The 22,526-nt window shown below is 40.1% G+C and overlaps 1 protein-coding gene across 1 annotated transcript in view; it reads right to left on the reverse strand.

Moving 5' to 3' along the window:
* The window catches only part of CHAT (choline O-acetyltransferase), a 28,717-nt gene that overhangs the window by 5,834 nt on the left and 357 nt on the right, over positions 1 to 22,526 (reverse strand). The window contains exons 2-12 of the mRNA XM_008642801.2: positions 20,631 to 20,822; positions 18,438 to 18,556; positions 16,958 to 17,011; positions 15,243 to 15,423; positions 14,086 to 14,263; positions 9,470 to 9,639; positions 7,417 to 7,517; positions 7,156 to 7,284; positions 5,793 to 5,915; positions 4,186 to 4,327; positions 1,041 to 1,103 (exon numbers count right to left, since the gene is read on the reverse strand). Of these exons, the coding sequence (XP_008641023.1) occupies positions 1,041 to 1,103; positions 4,186 to 4,327; positions 5,793 to 5,915; positions 7,156 to 7,284; positions 7,417 to 7,517; positions 9,470 to 9,639; positions 14,086 to 14,263; positions 15,243 to 15,423; positions 16,958 to 17,011; positions 18,438 to 18,556; positions 20,631 to 20,822 (1,452 nt within the window). The remainder of the gene's footprint in view (positions 1 to 1,040; positions 1,104 to 4,185; positions 4,328 to 5,792; positions 5,916 to 7,155; positions 7,285 to 7,416; positions 7,518 to 9,469; positions 9,640 to 14,085; positions 14,264 to 15,242; positions 15,424 to 16,957; positions 17,012 to 18,437; positions 18,557 to 20,630; positions 20,823 to 22,526) is intronic.

Raw genomic sequence — 22,526 nt, forward strand, 5'->3', positions numbered from 1 at the left:
AGAGAAAGTCTTTTTTTTTTCTTCCCTTTTTTTTTTTTTTTTTTTTTTTTTTTTTTTTTTTTTTTTTGAGAGCTGTTGTACAGAAATTCCATTGGTTGTGACCTAGGAGACCTGCAGTATGTTGTGTTCATTGTGAGGTTAGCCTGAGATGGTTCAGGTGAGGCAGTTGCCCTGAAGTAAGACTTGACTTCACTTTACAGAATACGTGAAGTCTCAGCTTCTAAGATGTGGGTTCTCAGCACAAGGCTTGAAACACAGAATTGTTTTTCTTCCCTGCTTCTTCTGCTTCACAGTGCCGCCTGAAAGCAACACTTTGCCTCTCCAGTGCTCTGAATATACCTTTAAACCACCTCTGAAGGTGAATGATTTCTTGAATATTATGAATATCCAAAGAGTAATCAACAATATGGGTTTATTAGGCAATGGTCTGAGGCAAAACCATAGATAGCAAATTCACTTATCGTAGCTGGTTATTAATATTTATTAATTTTATGAGTGGTATGACTAAGTTTATAAAACAAGTCTGTGCTTTGTCTTGGCACAGTGGGATGTAAAACATTACCCAGACTGAAGTGTCTCATTTTTAATCAACAGAAAATGAGTCATATTTGATATTAAACTGATTTCTTCACTGGAGGGCATCTCTTCCTTTTATTAGATGCTGCATTCAGGTCTTTAAAAGAAAACTTACTATAATAATTCCTTCATTGTTAATGATCTTTATTAGAAATGGCACTTTGGAATACCAGAATATATCTTCCAGAATACCAGTCCATCTGAGGATCAGGTTCCAGATAGGGACCTCTATCCTCTAGTGAAGAGAAATATAAGAAAATGCATAGATGGTTAGTTTTAGGGTTAGGTTTTTTTAGTTGAGGTTAGTTGAATATGGCTATTTGGGCCATTAGAAATGTTCGTGTGACTTACTTTCCTATTTAGAGATACCTACATTTTTCTAGTGCTTAAATAGCTAATGACTGTATCTTCATACTTTTCTTGAAAAAGCTGACTAGTTCTTACTCAGGCAGTGTTTTACTCACCAGAACAGAGTAATTAGTCTGAGCTGCAATTGCATCCTTAAATCTCTGCATCTTCTCAGAATCCTGTTGGGGTAATCAGAATATATGTATTATTGAATAAACTCTCAAAGAAATAGCATCTTCCATCAAAAAGCAAGGAGCTCAAATGTCCTTTGCTCTTGGCTCAGGTGTAAGCACTCTGATGAATGAACAGCCACACCAGTCAATGTCCTGATCAGCACAAGCACCTGGCTGTGCAAGGGTTGAACAGGATTATTGGTGGTGGTTTGTTTGAAGTCAAGAAAAAGCTTGCAGTTCCTTTTGTGGATTCCTTCCATGGATTTTGGGGGCGTAGATTATTACCAATAGAATCACTCTGTTTAGAGCAGGGAAAATAATTGCCTAGTGTAATTCAGTGTTTTCAAAACAGACAGGCAGTGTATCTTCTCCAGAATGGTTTATCTAGACAACGACAGTGACATTAATGAAAGCCATTACTGATGTTTTACTAGCCAGTCAAAAAATTACTCCTGTGTGTGAAAGGGCATCTACAATTTTCCAAGGCTGCTCTATCCTCCACAGGTACCTCACATTTCAGATAACAAGCTAGTAAATTTTGACTCCTGTCAAATGGCAGCGTTTTATATTAAGGGAATGATCTTAAGAAATGCTGCACTGCTGTACATCAAGTCCAACACTGAAACTTTGGGAGACCCTGAAACAGCCAAAATGACTGGGTCTCCAGATAAACAGGGGACCTTCAGCTCCTATGGACGATGAATGATCTTTTGAACAAAGAATTCATTTCAGAAGCAAGTCAAGGTTACCATCAGGGACCTTCAAAATACAAAGTCTGATATTTTTTCACAAGGCTAGAGCTAGGCCTTAGTTCCCTTGTAGAGATTAAATTACCAAATGCAGTCTTTAAATCTGATTAATTTACAGCTATTCAAGCAATCTCTAGTGTCAGTAGCTGCTGCTTTTACAGCAAGTGTCAAATGAAAAAACTGCTGAAGAATCAATCTGACTCAATCAATCTTTGGTGACTGTTCAAGCTATCATTTGAGGATAATTTTTATTTGTATCAGAAGGAAAATGTTTTTTAATTGGATTTGAATTAATGGCTATTAACAAACAATATTTTGGGGAGTTCAAGGCTACTTAAACCAAGTGGTGCATCTCTTTGTCCAAAAAAAAAAATTAACCCTTTCACATTCAGAGCAATTAATAGGTCCGAGAGATCACCTTGGAATAGTATTGTATTAAATTAATTTTCTAATGTTTCTGTGATACTAGTATATATATGTAGTTTTGAATGGAAGTATGAAACAAAGATTTATTAATGTCTGTTGGAAAGACCAATCACAGACCAGTATAAATGTCTTTTGTATCTCTCGGTGGAGAAGAGGGCAGGAAAACGATCAGTGGATTCGTTCACGCTATGATTACAGGTTTTCCAGGGGAAATGAAACCATTATTCCCCCTATTCTGTAGGACCAAGGCATGCAGTAGAAAGATATGGGGGCTGAGACTGAGCTGCATCTAGACATACATGGCATTCTTCAGCTTGCTTGTGTGAAACAGTACACTTTAGGGTGCTGTGAAAGGGCAGCACGATCTCAGATTTGGGTGGGAAAAAGGTGAGAAATGCTGAAGCTTTGGGAGAGCTGCAGAAATCAGTAAGTGTTGGAGGAAGGAAGGAGGGAAGAGATAGTTGCAAGGAGCTAGAAGGATCTGTTGAAACAGCATTGTAGGAGCAGGCTGGCTCCTCCCAGGAGCACAGTCAGTGTGCCACAGCATGAGCTGGAACTATGCTGAGTGCCCAGGTGTGGAGAGGAAAGTGTGCACAGACAACAGGAACTTCTCATGAAATGTGATGAGAACTGTCTTCTCCGACAGGACATTAATAACAAATAACAACAGCCTCTTCTTGCCTGCTGTGTGGTAGTCACTATTATGTGCAATTGTATGGTCATAATCTGCCGTGAATTACCCACTCAGCAGAGGGAATTATTTCAGGTTTTTTAAGTTACCATTTTACCATGGAACTTATTTAAGCTTTGTTCATCAGGAGCTAAATTCTTACCCTTAAGGAGATTGAAGAAGCAGTGGATTAAGGGAGGACTTCTCTGGACAAATTTTCATCATCCTCTGGGACGTTAGATCTTGGTTTATAATATTTTATTAATTTACACCTAATCTACAGCCCAGCAATGCTTCTAGCAATGTTATGCTAAATTCTAAAGAATAGCCACGTGGGTTGTTGCCACTGGAATGGGCTTACTGTGAAAAATAATCTATATTGTGGCAGCATTTTGCATCTAAGCAGCCACCTGGAAATTCGCTGTACAGCAGCGCAGTGCAGTGGGTGGAAGTGGCACAGAGACATTGAGGGAGGCTCTCCAGGGACAGCGGGAGGGACAGGGCACAGGGCTGTTTGTGCAGCTCTGCTCTCAGCTGTACCTCTTTACATCCCCATCTACTCTGTACAGCACTCATGCTTCTGGCAAGCAGATGGTGGTGTCTCAAAGAAAGGCAATTTTAATTTTTCTTTTTGCAGTATGATATCAGGACAGTTCAGAGAGTTGTTTGGTTAGCTTGATGAAGTTTTTCATCATTAAGGTTCAGCTCTCTTGAGGATCCTATAAGACTTAGTCTATTTGGTAGAAACATCCCTTTAAAACAAAAAAGATCAGCCAGAACATACCCACATATCCAGAAATGAAAGCATGGGAATTACATCACATATTGCAGTCTGCAGCAGAACTAACCACTGCAGGAGACCTGCCAGGAAATTCCCCTGGTGTGGCAGTTTAATGATCCTGAACTTTGCATGTTCAGCCTAGATCTCTCTGGGGAGCTGAATTTGGATCTGATGATAGAACAATCATAAGACAGTACTAAATCTAAAATTAGATATTATGTTTCTTATAACGTCATGTTTAGGCACCTCTGAATCTTTTGGATACTTAAATAAAAATAAGGGAATATTAGATTTAGCTTAATGGTTGGTCTGTAGAAAAAGCAAAATCCTGTGATGCTTGCTACCCTGCCCTATGCCTTTATGTTCTCAGTTAACAGTTAAAAAGTGAGAGACTTGGGACCATGAATGCATTATTTACTTAGTGTTTTGGCAAAGAAGACAGAGGGAGCCAGCCCAACATACCGACACAGCTGTCTTGTCACCTGCCATTGCTCTGACAAAAGCAAGTGCTTCTGAGGTAGCAGACCTAATATTCTCAACCCGGCCCTCATCGAATCGGCGCAGGGAAGCACTTTCATAGGTTGGGACAAGCCTCCTGTGGCACCTGATAGAGTGAAGGAAGAAAAAACAAAGAATAATCAGTTTCAAATAGTCATAAAGACTAAGAGAAATATAGCCTTGGTACATTTTATTGTTACAGCCACATTTTTATTTCTTGCACGGTATTCATCTTAATGTTGATAGAATTCTGTAAGAAACTTAAAAAAGATGGATGCTCACTCCTTTCTAATATGAAGAGCTGCATACAGCTGTATATGTTTTAGTTATGCATTGCCAGTAAAAAAATGACTTGTTGTGTAAAAACAAGGCTAGTAAAACTAAAATTTACTGAAAGATCTCACAGAATGTTTTATTTGTACTGCATAATAAAATAATTGTGTAATTAATCATTTACTTATGGGCTTGAAATATGTTTTATTTAAAACAAGAGAAAATGCACTGTGTGAGTGAAAAGCAGAAAACTAAAAGGGTGTTTTTTGTGAGCTGGAATGAAAACCCACATAGCGATTACAACAGAGTATGAAAACTGTTGTTTAATTTGGGTCCAGGTATACAGCTACTATTCCTTGCTTCAGGAGACAGACTGTGTCTTTCAGTTGAAGCAGGTGGTCTCAGAGCATAACTGTCCCCTAAGGTTTTTGTTGCAAACATGGGATTTATATAATGGCTGGGATCCAGATGAAAATCTTGGGCTAGGTCATTGTTGAAGTTTTATTAATGGAATATGCAAAATGGATGTTCAACAGATGTTCATGGAGTACATGAAATGTGTTAAGCATCTCTGGTCTTGACCAGGTAAAGACCACTCTGGGATTTAATTTGATGTGTTAAAGAATTGTTTGTGTAATAGGCTGTTCTGCAGGAAACCGGGCAACCCATCTCTAGCCTGGAGTTCTGGCAATGTAGAAAGGAGCTTTTAACTTTGATAAGACCATGGAAATTAGGGGATATTCTCAAATCTTGGGATGCCTGTGAAGAAGGGAACAGCAGTAGTAACTGTTCTGTGTAGGAGCTCTAGTCTGATATGCTGCTGTAGTCTTCTCCCCTGTGGATGCTTTTCAGCCGGTGGTGCCAGAGATGCATGTGTGATTACTGCCATGGCTCCTCCCAAGCTACCCACAGTGGCAAGGCAGTGGTGCTTCTGCCCCAGGGACCTGGGCTCCCCAGCTGCTGCTGCTACAGATAGCCCTGCCATCCCTGCCATATTCCCTCACCTTCTCTATGCCAAGCACAGGGACAGCTGTCGGGAAGGTACTGGCTGGCAATGGCATGTGTGGGACACTGGGATGGGAAGGTACAGCAAGAACAGGGAAAGGGAATGAAGAAAAAGAGTACTCTCTCTCAGAGCCAGGTATCAATTTCCATCTTGTCTGTCCAACAGCCATTAGGCAAGGTCACTCATTTCCATGCAAAAGGCATTTGTTTGAATGTTGAGGAAGAAAATGGACCCTCTGTATAAAAAGCCACTGCCTTGCGTACCCTATTCCTATGAATTGAATTAACCTTACCTGTAGAATGCCAGCTGAAGTGCTACTTGAATGTAGGCATCTGGGCTAACTTTTTGTTTCTTAATAAATTCCTTTCCATAGTGCTCAAACTTGTAGGCAATAAAATCCAGATTTCCCACTACCCTGGAAAACAAGCAGAAGGCAGTTATTGCAAGAGTAGATGTAAGAATCTCACAGAATTGTTAAAGTTGGAAAAGAACTCTTAGATCACCAAGTCCAACCATTAACCTACCCTACCTTGTTCACCACTAAACCATATTCTGTCCCATTTCCTGTTTGCAAATAAAACCCAGAGAGCTTTTCCTGACTGTAGCATCTTGGAGGTGAGTGGCCTCCTGCTCTCCTGCTTGCAGACAGTCCTGGTCTTGGTAACTTGTTCCTAGTCAGTAACTTATTCATACAGATTCTACACCAGGCTTGTTATCTGCAGCCTTAGCTATGGCACTCAAGTCTGTTCATTTAAGTAAGACACCCTTTTTAAAAAAAAACAAACAAACAAAAAACCTGGCAACTTCCCCCCAACCTTAGTGTTTCCACCCCTAAGGGTCTCCTTTGTTCTTGACAAATTTCTGAGAGATTTACTGGTGTGAGAATTGGGTGCGTTTAGAACCTGATGTAGGCCTTAAGCTCTTTGCAAGATTCAATTTAGAGGACTACTACCTTTATTTAAAAACAAAAAGGAATTATACTGCATCTTGAATGTTCTCACTCTTATGTATCTTTCTAGCCACGTTGAGTTCTTATCTAATGTAGCCACACTGGACATACTTAGTGCTGATCATGCAGACAATGTGTTAATTCCCTACAGAGAGATCACAGGCCTGAGTGTTGAGGGAAAAAAAATTCTTATTGCCGCCCCCAACCCCAAAGATCATGCAAATCTTTGACAGCCTGGAAACAGAGTCAGAAAAACTAGGCTCTGTAGGAGCAATATGAATGTAAACAAATGAGATTGCTAAATTCAAATTGTTTATTCAAACCAGTTGTATTCTACTGTCCCCTATATGTACCCCTATCACCCTGACTTCAGACTGAGTCAGCTCAAACCCATAAAAGACATCCACAAAAACAGAAGCCCTGCATTGTTTGCATCCTGTGCAAGTACAGGTAAGCTGTTTCTGCAGTGGTTTTTAGATTTCCTAGCATTTACATGGAAGGAAAAAATGGTAAAGCAATTCCTGAATACGGACAAGTAGCTCCAGCCCATAAGGGTCCTATCCTGCAGAGAGATGCTAGGTATGTGCAGCCTGGTAAGAGGAGGAGGAGCAGGAAGACAGGAGGCCCCCTAGGAGGGAGCCCATGCCTGCACACAATGTGTTCCAGCTTGCAGTCACTGCTGAGAAAAATGAGGCATCTGTTCTACCTTTGGAGTTTTTCTGCTGCTGATGCCAAATACATCTGAATATCAGGGGAACACTTCCATCTTAGTCTCCGTGGGGCGGGAAGCTCACTCACTGAATCAGCTCGGAGTAATTTCTTGGAACTTTCTTTCCTGTTGGTATGTGAGACAGAAGTCGTTAAGGTCACAGGAATAATCCATTCGTTAAACACTGCTCTTTTAGCAGGTAAATTACTGCTTCCCAGGGGCTGGAGTGGGTATAAAATGTACAGAAAGGGAGCTCACATGTGCCTGAGCAGGTATTCGGTGCACTGCACCATTACGATGCCATCGAAAGGGGAGTGTTCGCACACAGTGCCGCACAGTCCGTCTCTTCCTACCACAAACTAAACAAGGAAAAGAACAGGTGCAACATATACAGGGAATAAATCACGTCCTGGATAAGTTATCCATGAAGGCAACCTGACAAAGGTGTTACCGTTCCCCTGTGGTTTTCTTATTGCTCATATCAGGAGCTTCCTTGCCCTATGTGGGTCTCTAAGTGGGTGACTTACAGACTTATTGCAGGAGACTTGCTTGTCCTGTGAAAGGTGTTGCACTGAATCCCTTTCATGCTGCTGTTTTGGACTGAATCCTGTGAGAATGTAAATTTTAGCAATTCCTGATGGAATCTGAAAATTTGATTTAGCATCTGCTTTATGGTACAGAAAACCCATCAGCAGAAAGACAGGCCAGGGTTCTCCTGCTTTTGAGGGCAGTAAAACATCTGTATCTGGGAAATCCTTAGGATCCCTATTTATTACAAAACTCATCCTTATTTGATAGCTTTCTCATAGCTTATTTTGAACCTTTGTTTTTTTTTTTTTTTTGAGATGCTTTCTTCATTTCATTTCCCTCTTACTTGTCTTCATTCTTAATTTCATTGTGTGCACATGGCTCTGCTGGTAACAACCTACTGCACTCCAGTTCTGTGATACACCCATGCAAATTGTTACTTCTGCATCTCATACAAAAGCAGATGTCTAGGACAATACTGCAGTTTTCCTGTCCTTTTTCTGGGCTTTTCCCCACACTTGTTTTGAAGTGCATTTGGCTGGACTTCACCCACTTAGTTCTCTCTTGCACATTTGTATCACACACATCCTGCCTCCCTGCTTTCCATGAGGTTTTCAGAGAGTGGGCATGATGCAAAAAGTTCACCTGGCCATCTTCTGAAGCCTTACTGCAAAGGTGAAGAAGAATTTGGAGAGAAGGAACAAGTCCTACTGTGAGAATGGCTTCCTACATAATCTGTGTTTGCATAAAAGGAAATGGGATCTTATTTCCCTAAGAATTTCTCTTCACCTTTAAACTATTTTGGCCTGAATACATCTGGACAGATTAAGCTCTCTGACACTATGCAATTTAATTTGCTTTCTGCTACCTTATGATAGTAGACAAAAAGAGAATGTTGTTTATTCTCATCTGCTTGAAATATCTCAACACTTGACCCTGCAAATAACAGGGTTCTAACTAAAGACAAATGGTTTGTTCTTCAAAAGAGTCTGCTAATAATGTCATTTGCAGTGGCATTAATCAGGAATGATTACTGAAATGTATTTGCTTCTGGGTAAGTTGGTGCAAGTGAAATTATTTTAGGGGTTTCTCTTTTCATGCTGCTGTTCTTAGATATGGCAAGAACAACAAGAATTATGCAAGCAATGGATCAGTCAGGGTTTTTTCAATTTTTCATAAGCTGTCAACATTGTTGACAGTTGGAGATTAATACATCACTTCACTCTGGGTCTATTGCAAAGCGTGGAAATAACAGTGCAACACTTTAAAATATGACAACCAAAATCTGATTGGGAAAAAGGCTGGGGAAGTCAAGACTTAAGGAAAGTCTCAACAAGGATGTCATTAATTGAGTAAACAGTCTGTTAAGTGAGGACTTAAACACATGCCAAATTATAAGCAGTTGCATCTCTAGGATGTCGGGAAAATGTGTAAGAAGAGGAAATGGAGAAAAATATTGTGCTTTTCTTTTTCATTCTGGGATATTAGGCCAGCATTTTAATTTCTTTTGACTCAGTGTAGTAAAATGCATTGTTTTTTTATATCCAGTGTCTACCTACTCATACATCTCTATATCTGTATTATCTCCTCAAGTGCAAAGGGCAGCTTTGGAAAAGGTGGAAGTGTCCCTGCTTCCCCTGCCTTGCAAGGGACACCCTTGCTCACACCAAACCTGCCCAGGTAGATGCTGACACCACCTTCCCCTCTTTCTCCCACCTGACTCTAAATGGTCCCCACCATAAGGCAACGTGCAAGTAATGTCACAGTGCTGTAAGGTTTTTACCTGCATAGGTTTGTCATACCAACGATTGGCCCCGTTTTTATGGTAGCCTCCTCCATGCAGCATCTGAAATGCCATGTTTGTGTTGTTGAGTTCCACCCCACTGGGGCTGTCCAGGCACACCAGGCATATGCAGCGTTCAATCATGTCCAGAGAGTCACGGTTGGTGGAGTCTGGGGATAAGAGAGTGAAATGTTCACATCCTCTTACCTGTAAGTACAACACTGGATGGGGATCCCTCTGCCTTGGAGAGCATGGAAGATCTGACCTTGACCCTGCAGTGAGCTGGTGTCTGCAGAGCTTCTCTCAGCAGCAGATCATCTCAGTGCGAGGGAGCATTATACCACGGCATTAATTCATGTGTTAACTTTTGTAACTGTGTATCTCTCACATGATTCAATAATAACCACTTTCTTTTTCTGCCTTTCATTTCCTGAAGTAATTATATTACAAAATAGATCTATTTTACTCTTAAAGCCAGCATTGCTTACTTATTTTATATATAACAGTTACAGAGGACAGGGGGAAAACAGAAAATTTCAGAGCTCACGCTATTGCTGCAGTATTCTGCTCTGAAACAGCAGAGCTGAGAGTGTTTTTGTGTTGTTCTCCCATGAAAACCCTTTTCAGAACAAGGAACAGCAGGGCCCATGTTGTTTTTGTCTTATTGTATTAAAACCCTCCTGTCTCTCCTGTCCCTGATCATTAGCTTATGCCTACATCACATGAAGAAACATCTTCAGTTGAGGTTTTGAGGTTTAGTTTTTGAACATGGTTTTGCCAAAATCATGGGTTGCCACATTACACTGCTCTCCTGTCACTAGTGTATAGCTGAATAAAATGGGCTTTTGTGGATCTCCTTCTGTTCCTTTTCCCTATCACGACACTCTTGCTTATATGGTTGGACTATTGGAGGTATTTTTACCTTGTCCTCAGTGCTTTCCTCCTTATTTATGGTGTATTTATGAGTTTTGGTTTTTTCTTCTCAGCTTGTCTAACTCAAATATTACAAAGGTTAAAGGTTTGTTTGTATCTAAACTATTTCTCAGTTTGAAGCATAGGAGATATTTAATTGTGAGCACATAATACAGTTCTTCATTGAAAAGATAGAAGTGTGCAACCTATAACAAGAACTTATTTCATTTAAAAACATACAAGATTATTAATTGCTGTTATATGGTTGTTAACAAGATCAAAGGAAAAAGGGCTTCCAAGCTTCAACATAAAATTCCTTTTGTTCTTAACAGATCAGCTTTCATCTGATGGTTTTGCTAGATTGTGGTGTAAATGATTTTTCACAATGATGTTTCAGAATGTTCTCAACAAAAGATATGAATTCAGATTGATCAAAACTTACTTCAAGTCTAGGCTAAGTTCAACAAATATGTGCTCAATTCAGAAAATTACTTTAGCTGTAAGAATGGAAAGAAAAATTAAAATTAAGCAATTCTGATTTGCATTTCAAGTATGGGTACATTTCAATATGCGCATGTTTTTAAGGTTTGCAAATATGTAAACTACTTGATTCTCTGAAAGAACAGCATTTTTCATAGTAAGAAATAATGCACCTTTCCAGAAGGAGTAACATAGGACAGTCAGGAGCTAGAAAAAACCAGATGCTTGTTACCCTCCAGCTTCATTCTCCAAATACTGTGTACTGAAAAAGAGACCAAATATGCAAGAAATTAAAAATGTGTCAAGAGAAGGAGAGGCAAGGGATAGCAGTGGATGAGAAGGAAGAGGGGGAGCTGTGGCCTTTTGCAGGCTATGATAAGGTACTGCCTATTGCTGTTTGGTGGCTCCTGCGAGGCAGCATTAGCAGCCAGGAGCCCAAGGGACAGAGATGGTCAGCCTGACTTCTTGCAGGCTCCCTGGGGACCTGGTGGAGTGCAGAGTGTGTTGTCTCCCCTTGCCAACAGAAGCGGAGTCCTAGGGAAAGCAGCTGGAGCACCTGCCAGCTCCTACAAAGGCTTGAGCCAGGAGATTGTGTTCGATGGGGCATGTAGAGAGGTTGCTGTCCTGCAAAATGTGAACACCAGAGCCCCTTCTGAGTGTCTTCAAAAGCATTCAGAAGCTTTATAAGAGAGAAGACCCATCCCTGTCCACTTGGCTGTAAAGCTTTCTAGTATCTCACACTTGCAGGGCTGACCATAATCGTGGTATTTTTTATTGATGGTCTGGGTGCCTCGATGCAAAGGCTGAAAAGATCCTTTTTGGAATGGAATGGAAGCTGCCCCGTATACAGCAGCTTCTGGTGTTTGCAGACAGGCACCTTTGAGGAAAACCAGCTTGGACAGTGATTTACAAACTGCTCACAGCTTGCTCAGCATTCTGCTTTACGCTGTTTGATAGGTTTATATATATTGCATTGTGGCTGCTACCCACACATCTTTGACAGATACGAAGCCCTTAGTCTGACATATGGCTTCAGGGTATCTGGAGCCTAGGTATTAGAGTGAATAAAATTAAGCTCTGCTAGAAACAGAAAAGTAGGGGAAATATGCCTTTACAGAAGGAAACAGGCATATCCAGAGGGCTGATCAAACACTGAAAAATTATCATGTGAAGCAGGCAATGAATTGCACAAGAACTCATGAACCATGACTTGGGATGGAAAATATCTGCAGGAAGAGCTAAAACAGAAAAGATTAAGACCAAGCCTAAAGCCCTGACAAGACATTTCTTCCTTTCTAATGCACAATTGCATTGAATTGGCCAGCCAAGTGTTGGTTAGTTGGGGTTTTTTGATTTGGTTTTAGAAAGGAAAATATGAGAAGACAGTTTTGAATCAAATTCAGATTAGTATGCATGGGACTGTAGCCAGTCGCTTCATACAGAATTCCCTTCCTGTACTTAGGAACTGAGTGAGCTAGTTCTGCAGCCTGAAGGCAGTTACAATACTGAATGTGTTTATAAATCAGTGATGGCTGGGTTTATTACAGTATCTTGGACATTTTCTCACCTAGAAGACCTATGCTCTACTTGCAGGTCTAGGGAGGCCAATGGCTATAGCTCCTTCATAGCCTCTGCAATGCACTGCACAGGTTTCCTGTTCTGAAGCATCCTCTCTTGCCCTGTCCAGTACAGACCAGCTGTGGAGTGACCCTTTCACCCACACTGCTTCCCAGGTTTTCTCTTCCTCAGTTATTTATTGTTGCATGAACATTTCACCACCACAGATAAGAAAGAAAGAGAGCTGTTAATAATCTTTTATCCATGTGTAACAGCAATGCATTCACCTATATAGAGGAGCTCTGCTAACATGAATGGTCTGGGATGGGATTCCTGCTTAGATTAGAGAAGGCTCACATCATGGTGCTATGAGATTTACTGGTGCAGAATCTGCATTTTTCAGCTGCATAACTGAGTTGGTTTGCCTCCTGATTAAAATGATTATTTTGGTAAATTCCAGGCAATCTAAAAACACTATGGAGAGGGTTTTGCTAGTTTTTGTTGATTTTTCTTTTTGTGTTTTTCTTTTGGATGATGTAGGTTAACTAAGATAATTTTGCTGCAAGTTAAGGCATTGACTGTTTTACTTAGTATGGCATGAAAATAAATGATTAGGTGTTTACCTCAATTTTCATTAAAATAAGTTATCTTTTTGTCTCTTCCTTTAAAAAGAAATGATGGGACGAGGAAGGGAAAGCTTAAAGATGAGGCTAGAGCTATGTAGTATTGCTGAAATAATGGCCAGGACTCTGTGTGTGTGTGTATGGGTGTGTCTATACTAAGTTTTTATAAGCACAGATAAACTTGAATAAGAAAAGGGGAATCTTCCTTAGCATGGTAAATGTATTTTGAGACTATTGGCAACTCTTGAATATTCCAGGGCATTGGTAAAACAGCAATATTTTCTGTAGCATTGCTGAGCTGGAGATAGAGATGAGTTAATGTTTTCTTCAAGAGGAAAAAGTAAATACTTAAGACATGTAGAATGGCAAAAAGAATGTATTTATATCACTTAGCTTCAGCGTAAAACACACAAGGTGTGATGTGATAGAGGTCACTAACCCCACTCTTTATTTTCATCTGTTTCCAAGTTTGACATTCAAGTCCAGAATCTGAGACAGCTAAATGCTGCCTGTTGGAAAAGAGAGAGAGAGCGGTCCCAGATAATACCTGGTGTCATCTTTCCTAGATACTTACTTAAGAATTGGTTGAATCAGCCCTGGTACCTTCTCCATTGGCTAGATAGAGCTAGATTCAGTAGGTGTTTAACTTTCATATCCTTTTGTTAGATAAGATCAATAATGTCAAATAGTTGCCAAAAGCTAAGAGGATACATCATTCCTATTGGTACAAAATGGATATGAAGAAAGAGACAAATGACAAAATCTGATGTGATGTAATTTACGTGATGAAAAACAAAGAATGGAGTGAGAGTTATTACATGGCATAACACTTAAACATACACAGCCAAAGGGTCGAGCCATTTCTGCTGCTCCCCTGGCAACACACATCTTACACATACTGAGTTCCTACTTCTGGAAAAATTCAGCAGTGAGGTTGCACATTCAGTCTTGTGTTTGCTGTGATATTTGCTCTCAGCAAAAAAAGTCATTGATGGTGAGAAGGAAGATGATGAAGAGGAGAAAGCTGGGATTGCTGCTGCTAACCTTTCATAAGGATCATCCTGGCCTCTGCCCACTCTGTTCTTCCGTCTGTTGTCAGCAGGCCAATTGGAGGCAGCATTTCCTCTTCATTCTCTGCCATTTTTGCTATCTTTTGTAACTGAGTGAAAAGATCTCCCTCACTGAGACGACGGAAATTAATGACAACATCCAAAACAAAAAACTGCAAAAAAATGACAGAAGTCAGAAGATCAGTCAGAGGTGGGTTGGACCTTTTGTGGTCCAACATTTTGCTGTCACCTGGGTAGGTGTTGAGATGCTGAAGTCCTGCCTGGAGAGCCAGGCTTGCAGGCAATGGAACACAAAAGCACTGGGGAATGGCCAGTGTTTTAACACCAATGTAATGCCAGTTGCCATAGGGGACTTACATTGTGTGCTGGACTCAAATAGAATATACACTATTTGAATAAGCTTAAAAAAACTTGGAGAGAGAAAATCAGGAAGTAAGTAAATAATTTTCAGGGTATTATTTGTTTAAACATAACCTAGAAAATCTAGAAAATTTCCTGCACTTCCCAGAAAAGTGGAAAGCACTTCACTGGAACCTACCTCTTCATTCCAAGAGGGCCTGCAGGCATGGCTCCAGTACTGCTGGACTATAAGGTACGATGCCCAGAAAATAGACTCTGCTGCTCCCTGGCAATTACTGGTTGGGGCATATTCACTCTAACACTTCAGTATTTCTGCCTGCACCTGTGCTAACTTCTACAGGCATAGCTTAGGGCCCCTACATGGTGTCTATGCCATGCATAGGTATGATGGTGGTATAGTTGCCATGCATTGTGTGACAACACTTGACTGTCAAGAGAAGAGCACTTCCAGCAAATGCACTCTAATAGGATTCTTTTTTCTCTGTGGTTTCATCTCTGTTTATTAAACATTTTTGTTTGAAAAAGAAAGCAAATGAATTCTGCCACATTCCTCCTTTCTGCATTGCTGTACTTGGAACATAATGTGGGCCAAGGACAAAAATGCTGCAGAAGCATATTTTGGAAATATTGACCACAAATGCTTGGTAAGAAGTGAGCTCATACGTAGCATGTTAATTGCATTTCTGAACAGAGATTAGATTAGGCTCTTCTGGAGTGAATTTAAGCAAATTAAGAAATACAGAAAGGTATAAAAAAAGAAAACTAATTTACCTGATTGTTACAAGCAACAATGATGTGCTCTGGTTCTGGCATTACATTGCTTTTCTGGGCCACAAGGGTATCTTTGGTACGTCCTGGAAGACGATAGGAAGAAAAGAGTCCATAGTATTGCTTCATACAGAGAGGATGACCAGACAGCTGTCCACGAGAAAAATCAGTAGGTAAAGCATGGCTGCAGAGAAGGAGAAAAACAAAGCCAGAGGAAAAGAGGGGAGAGAGACAGAAAGGAAAAGAAATCTAATCTGTCCTTTGTTCTGTTACAATTAGATCAGGTATAACACAAATTGAATAATAAAATGAGATTACAGTATAAGGGAAATAGATTAATTCCCATACCAAAGTTAAATACATCATTCTTGGCAGCTTCATGCATATTCATTAAGCAATTGTATTATCATCTAGTGGAAATGGAAATAGCAGGTCACAAGCAGCTTTGCACTGTGTATAGGAAGCCTGCCTAGATGGCATCCCGGAAGCTTGGCAGGACAGAAGTCAGCAGAACAGCTGGGAAAGACCAGCACCTTGAAAAAAGGTACTGATGAAATGCCCTGCAAATCACAGCAGCCCTGTACTGTGCTGACTGGTTAGAGAATGTGTGAGAGGGCCTTGCCTGACAAACAGGAATGACTTGGGTAAAACAGAGGGAATTTCTGTTTTCTACAGATCCTTGTTTTTGTGCTAATTTTAACTTAGACCTATGGAATAATATGTGCTGAAAACCTATTCCTTTTTGATTGGAAGGCAGGTGAAACCAGCATCTCTTAAAAGGCTTCTTCAGTGGCCAGGAAAAAAAAAGTTATCAGAGTCACAATTATGATTATGGATTGTAAAATACCCCACTGACACTGCAGCAGGAAATAATGGTGCTACTGGTCAGGAGAGGCTGCAGAGACCGCAGGAGGAAGATCTTACAGTGCAGAGATTTTCCTTCAGCAAAAGAGGACTAAGCTTCCAACTTGTCAGAGGCAGGAGTGAAGAAGCAGGCAAGGAGGTTTAGTCTCATACAGCTGATAAGGGATAATGTTTTATGCTAGTTTATCTTGGTTAACCATGTCTTTAGAACTGCTGCAGTTCTAAACCAGGGATGTTCACTTTAGTTCCCAACTCTCAAATTCTCTGTATCACTTATTTCCATGTACAGGTGCATAATATATACAGGACTTGAAGAATCATGTATTTCCCCTGTGTTTTTATTCAGAAAGTAACAAGAGCATCAGTAGCTTGTTTTTCCTAGCTACGGAGCCAGCCTGTCTGTAGTGAGACTTCCCTCCCCTGCTGGGATGTGTTATTTCTCTGGGGGGAGGGAGGTGGGACAGTGTTGTTCTAAGTGGAGTATGTGGAGAGTTCCAGGAAGGGTGTGCAGGCTGTGTAACCACAGTGCCGATGCTCTTTGGTGTGGGGAGCACCAGCTTTCTCTTGTGTTCTCAGTGACTCTGTTAGGCAAATTGTGCGTGTCCTTTTGGGCTGCGCTGTGCCTGTCGGAGTGATGACTGTCAGCCATCAAAAAGGATCCTTCTTCAGGCTGTTACACTGCACGAATACAGCAGAAAGGGCATAGAAAATTGCTGAAGCACTTGCCCTGAAGCATGCTGGAGCCCCTGCCCTTCCCAGTGGTGGAGAGGTACAATACAGCCTGACTTTGTTCTGAGAGCAGCCTTGAATCAGAAGCCCTGTGGATACTCAAGCTCTCCTTCCAAGCTACTTACGTGTCCAGTAAAGCTTTGTAGTCCTGCACTCCTGAAATGAGATTGGCGGCAAACCTGCAAGTAGCAGAGAGAAGTAACATCAGTCCTTTGTCATTTGGCAACACTGGGCTGTTTCAGGGAGACAGAGGAAAGCCTGAATGATTGATGACACAGCATAAGGAGAGAAAGTCTTCTGGCTTGGCAAGAAGAGCTCCCTGCCCCCATCCAAAACCTAAATTAATTCATGTCAAGAGAAATATGAAATACTAGAGACAGTCCCTTCAAATGGTTAAACAGACTACCACAGGAGGAAGCCTGAAAGTGCTTATTTAGAGAATGGGAGCAGAGACTGAATATTTAATAGAATCCTCACATGGGTTTCAATATCAATACTCATAACCTGTCCAGTATTAGAGTACTTCCTGTCCTAAGCAGATATTCTTTTTGCAGAGCTGTGGGCAGGTGTATTATTTCCTGACACTGTCCATTTGTGCTGTGTCAGAATGGGAGGCTCTGAGAAAAATATTTCCTCGTTAAAGCACGTGCATTAAAAAATGCAAAGTGGAGTTTTTTTGAAAGCTGTGTGCACAGTAAATTTAGTCAGTAATGAATGGAAGCATTTATAGTTATGTTTAAAGTAAAAAGATGCATTAGCTGTCTATGCAAAATGTTAAAATAATGCATATTGGTTTCAAGGTTCCAAGGCTGTTTTATAATAGCATAAATTCACATGCAGTTAATTATTTCAGTAATGAGCAGCCAGAGAGTGCTAAAAGCAAAGAGGAAAATTGCACTATATGAAGGTAGATTTTTACTGTTTTAAAAGGAAGAATGTTTTGGCAAAGGCTGAAGAATGGAATCCTGTTTTAAGGGTGTCTGGGGAGGTATATTCTGTGCTTGGCTACGTGCTTACCTTCTCACTTTTTAAATGATAGTAATTGTGCACAACAGCTCAAAGCAAAAAGACGAGTTCAGGGCTGGGTCTGATGGGACTGAAGGAAGCAGTGTTCTTGGGTAAGAATGATTTCTGAATTCTTATTCTTAGATCTCCTGTGTTTCTGGTGCCCTTTTGTGCATCTGAGAGGGACAATTTAATGCCAGCGTGGCCTTTTCAGTTTGCAGGGTGGCTACGAGTCATAGTGAAGCCATGTTAAAGATTATTTTCCTTCAAACTATGTGTCAGAAATTAGTGGGTTTTTTTTTCATCACTAAGTGGTTTACTTGAATTACGTACAGTAAAAAGCTTTGTAAATATTCCTTAAAAATATAAATCCCATCACATTTTTTTCATGCACTAAATGTAATAGTAACAACATTTTTCTTTCTGAATATCAGTATGAGTTAGCCCAGAAACACTGCCCTCAGTCAGCAGGCCTAATAGGAAATCACTTTAATGGCTACAGCCCTTATTTTTTAATGAAAGTTGATTGTCTTTTTGCAAAAGCAGTACATTTAAAATATCCTTTCATTTAGCAAAAGCTGCAAAGTTGTAATACATTACCTCAGCTGGTCATTTACATCTTCGAAATACTGACGAGCAAAGATAATTGCAGGGCTGGAATTGACTGGAAGAGCCAGCCGGTTGTTGAGGTACATGTCATCCAGCCAGTAGTTAAACACCTGAGGGAAGGGGACATGACATCTTAAAGCTGCAAACAGCACACAGAAAAGCAGTCTGGGGGTGAGGGGACAGTGTCTGGTGCTCCTGGTGTCAGGCATGGGCTCTGATTAATGGAGCTGCTGAGCATTTTCAGTCTGGGCTCTGTGACCTTAGCTCAGCTGAAGTCAGCCGCAATTCCATAATCCTATTTCTCAATCAATGGCAATTTACAGTGTGTTCCATTAAAAACTAAACAAGCTCCAGATTGTGGTGCTTCGGGTATTTTGTTGTTTGCTTCTCTCTACAATCAGCAAATGTTTGAGTACAACATGTTAACTCTTGCATTGCAGTTAGAGATAGAGAGGGTTTTACTAGTGATGCCTTTTCTTGGGGGGCTTCAAATATTTGTCAGTGATGCCAAGATGCTCCATTGTTTGCCATCAGATACTGTCCTGTAGCAAGACAGAGTGGGAAAAGAATGTCCCATGCTGAATGGTTCGGTCCTGCAGATAGTGGCATGTGGATAGGGCCCCTGGAGAATTCCTTCTGTGTCCACTGACACAAATGCAGATTGCTGATTCTTGACCCAGACAGACACACATTAAATTTCTAACCATTTTTATTGAAATCACAGATGAACAGTAGCTGCATTCCTTTATGTCTGAGCAGAGACTGAAGAATCATGATTTGGAAAACGGAGGCTTTTATGAAAAGATCAAATGGTCTTTCTGAGAGGGCAGGCTTTGCATATGGTAACTATAAACAACAACAAAATTATGCAAAAATAATTACAAATGCATGCATCAGTTGAAGAAGTTTTCCTCCGAGATATTTCATTGCTGTTAGAACAGATGCTTCCCCCACAGTCTCTGGAGTCTTCAGGGGAACATGCTAGAGCTATGCTCCTGGCAAGTTAAATTCCAAATAAAACCATTTCTGATTTATCCTAAGAATCAGGTATTTATTTTAATAACCAGTATTTAAAATTGTCATGCATCCTTCCTCTGTAATTTTCATGCTATAAGTGTTCAAATGAGGAGTTGTCTTCTGGAACACTATTTCCTATCAGGAACACTATTTAAATGCTGGTTAGTTTAGCCACCATGAAGTTGTATGATCACAATACGAAAACAAGATTGGACAGCATTTTGTTCAGAAATTAGGCACTGCTTTTAAAATGAAAGCACTGACAGCACTGTAGGCTTTTTTCCCTGACTATAGCAGCAAGTTGATGGAGTTTTTTTGTGTGTCACACAAAAGGGAGAACCACAATTCACTGACATCAGTAAAAAGCCTGCAGGATTTCACTGAATCCATAAAATCATTTTCCTTGTTGGGATAGAAAGACTTCAATAAAACTCTGATTTTCGGCTGCCATGTTCTAATGTTGCTAATGTAGGCAGGATGAACTGCGACTTTGTGGAATGATAAAATCTGCTTTAGCTATGGCTTATTTAATTTGCCTACCTTGGGAAGCAGAAAGCTGAACTATTTTAAAGGCAGAGGTCTAAGCAAGGCCTGTGTGATAGATATACATATATATACGTGTATGTGCATATTTGGCAAAGTAACTACTTCAGGGTAACTACATCGGTATAGCATGACAATGAATGGCAAATAATAGTTCAGTTTTAAAAGATGAATTCCTGTCATTAAGTATTCCATTCCAGAATAATTGGAGTGGATCAGAACTTTGGGTAGATGGCTATGCAAGGCACTTTAAAAGCCCTATCAGAAAGTATTTTTCATTCTAATAAAAATTCTAAATCCTGTTATTTAAGGCAAAGGAAGAAATTGCATCCAAAAGGTGCGTTTCCTACAGGTGGTGTGACACTTCTGTGCCTGAACTGGAGGTGAATGAATGTCCATATTTATGTCAACAAAATGTTGATCTGAAAACAAAATAATGACATGGTTTTTGACATAACTTGAAAAATCTAGCCTATTACGTCTGAAATATTCATTGTCAGAATGATCCCTGTTTGCATTGACCTGCTGGAAGAAAACTGTGATTGCACATAGAACATCAGAAAGAACTTGTAAATAAGCATCATGGAACACAGAATTTTTTTTTTTTCCGCTGCATTTGCTTACCCAGTTCATTGTCTTTTCACTTCTTTCCTCAAGCATTTGCTGCAAGGATTCCCCCAGGCCTCCTGCACTTCCAAATTGCTCCACAATGACCTTGGTCTTTTTAAATTGCTCCTCTGGCACCAAGTGTTTCATGCACTGTAGATACATGCGTAAGGTCTGTTGCAGTGGTGGAACTGGAAGTTTTGGCACTTCCTAGTCATTAAGAAGAAATATATATTAGTGAGTAATTCTACTTGTTCCCAATATGTCCTCTTTTTTTTTTCTTTTGTTGCTGATTAATATGTTACATCCATTTTTAAATTAATTTATTCTTTTTTAGAAATTGAGAGGTCTGATTACTACAAATGTACTGTTTGTAGGCTTTCAAATGCATAGAGCAGGGGACTAGTGGAAAATTATTGAGGAGAATACTCCTTGGTAAAAATTCTAGAAATCCTAGGATAAAGAGGCATGGTGCAAGCAAATACTCTGAGCTAAACTCTAGAAAATCTGCAAATACATTACAAAATAATAAAATAATATCTTAAGAGCAGGTATTTCATTAGTAAAGAAGTGAATTTAGCCTATGATTAGTAAAACCATGGGTTAATACTTGTCTGATTGGTAATATGAGTATTTATAAAATTATAGATGTAGAAAATATGCTGGTCTACCTGTTCTTTATTACTGACTATGTACAGTCCTCAATAAACCCATATTTTACCCTGCCAAAGCTCTGCTGCCAGTCAGTCTGGAACCCCCCAGAAGGCTTGATAAAACGTTTCTGTTTATACTTCCTTTATCCTTACCCTGTTTGAGCAATAGTATCTGGGAAGAAAAGAGTTCCATGCTGTCCCCGTAATTAAGTTTCCTTTGTTTTTTAATGTAGAATTAACCAAGTGAAGTGTAATTAGTCATTTAAAAGCCAGAGCAATTATGGGGGCAGTGGGGAAAATCAAGCAAGGAGGTAATTCATGAAAGGCTGGGGAATTGCAAGAGGCTGTGATGCTCTAAGCATGGTTGCTCAGGGAGGTAGCTGTGTCTCCTAGTTGAGAAATGGTCATCTAATGCAGCTATGCTTGTCCATTAGTGATTAGTGTAGGCCATAAACTTTTGGAGGCTTTATTTTTCTAATTTGATTTTTGCCCATCTCCTAAAGTACGCAGTGTTCAGATTTTTTTGCTAGCTCTTGCTGTAATGGGCATTCATTTTCACAGGATTTCAGGCCATAGTGCGAAGAAAGGATTAGCAGTTACCTTGTCCCACTTGCTGCTCCGAGCTAGTCTAGCTGCAAGCTCCTTGGCCAGTGCAGGCAGGGAGGGAGAGTGTGGAGGAAGTGCTCTGAGCAGTAGGCAGGGACTGAATGTCCTCTGAGCTCAAATACCAGCTCTGCCTTTAGACATCCACAGAAAAGTCAGTGCTGCATTATGTTCCCTATCTAGAAACTAAAGATTTTAGATACTCATGAAAAGTGTCATAGGATTACCTGTTACTAATGGAAATGCAAATCCAGTTTAGCCTGTAATACACCCAGAAATAAAAGAACAGTAATTCTACAGTTTCAAGCTATGTTTAGTCAAGACATATTTCTTCTGTCACTGATTTCTTGGTCAGTGGAAATAGATGTGCTAACTAGTATTTCTTTTTGATACCTGGCTTCAGCCCTATCTTTCTGGGTAAGATTACTGTGCAGTTCATGACTCTGCTTAGGAAAAAATCTTTATACTCTGGAGGCTGACTCCTTACAGGCATACACACCCAGCACCTTCTGAACCAGCTTGAAAATGAATCATATGTGATAGTTTGATAGTGCTGTACTAGCATGAATAATTTCATGCCATCTCTGACTTTGTAGTATAAAAATATTTGTTGTATAATAATATTTAATTTACTGGAATTCTTCAGAGGATGTTGGGA

The sequence above is a fragment of the Corvus brachyrhynchos genome, unplaced genomic scaffold (genome assembly GCF_000691975.1).
Source record: "Corvus brachyrhynchos isolate BGI_N302 unplaced genomic scaffold, ASM69197v1 scaffold279, whole genome shotgun sequence".
NCBI lineage: Eukaryota > Metazoa > Chordata > Aves > Passeriformes > Corvidae > Corvus > Corvus brachyrhynchos.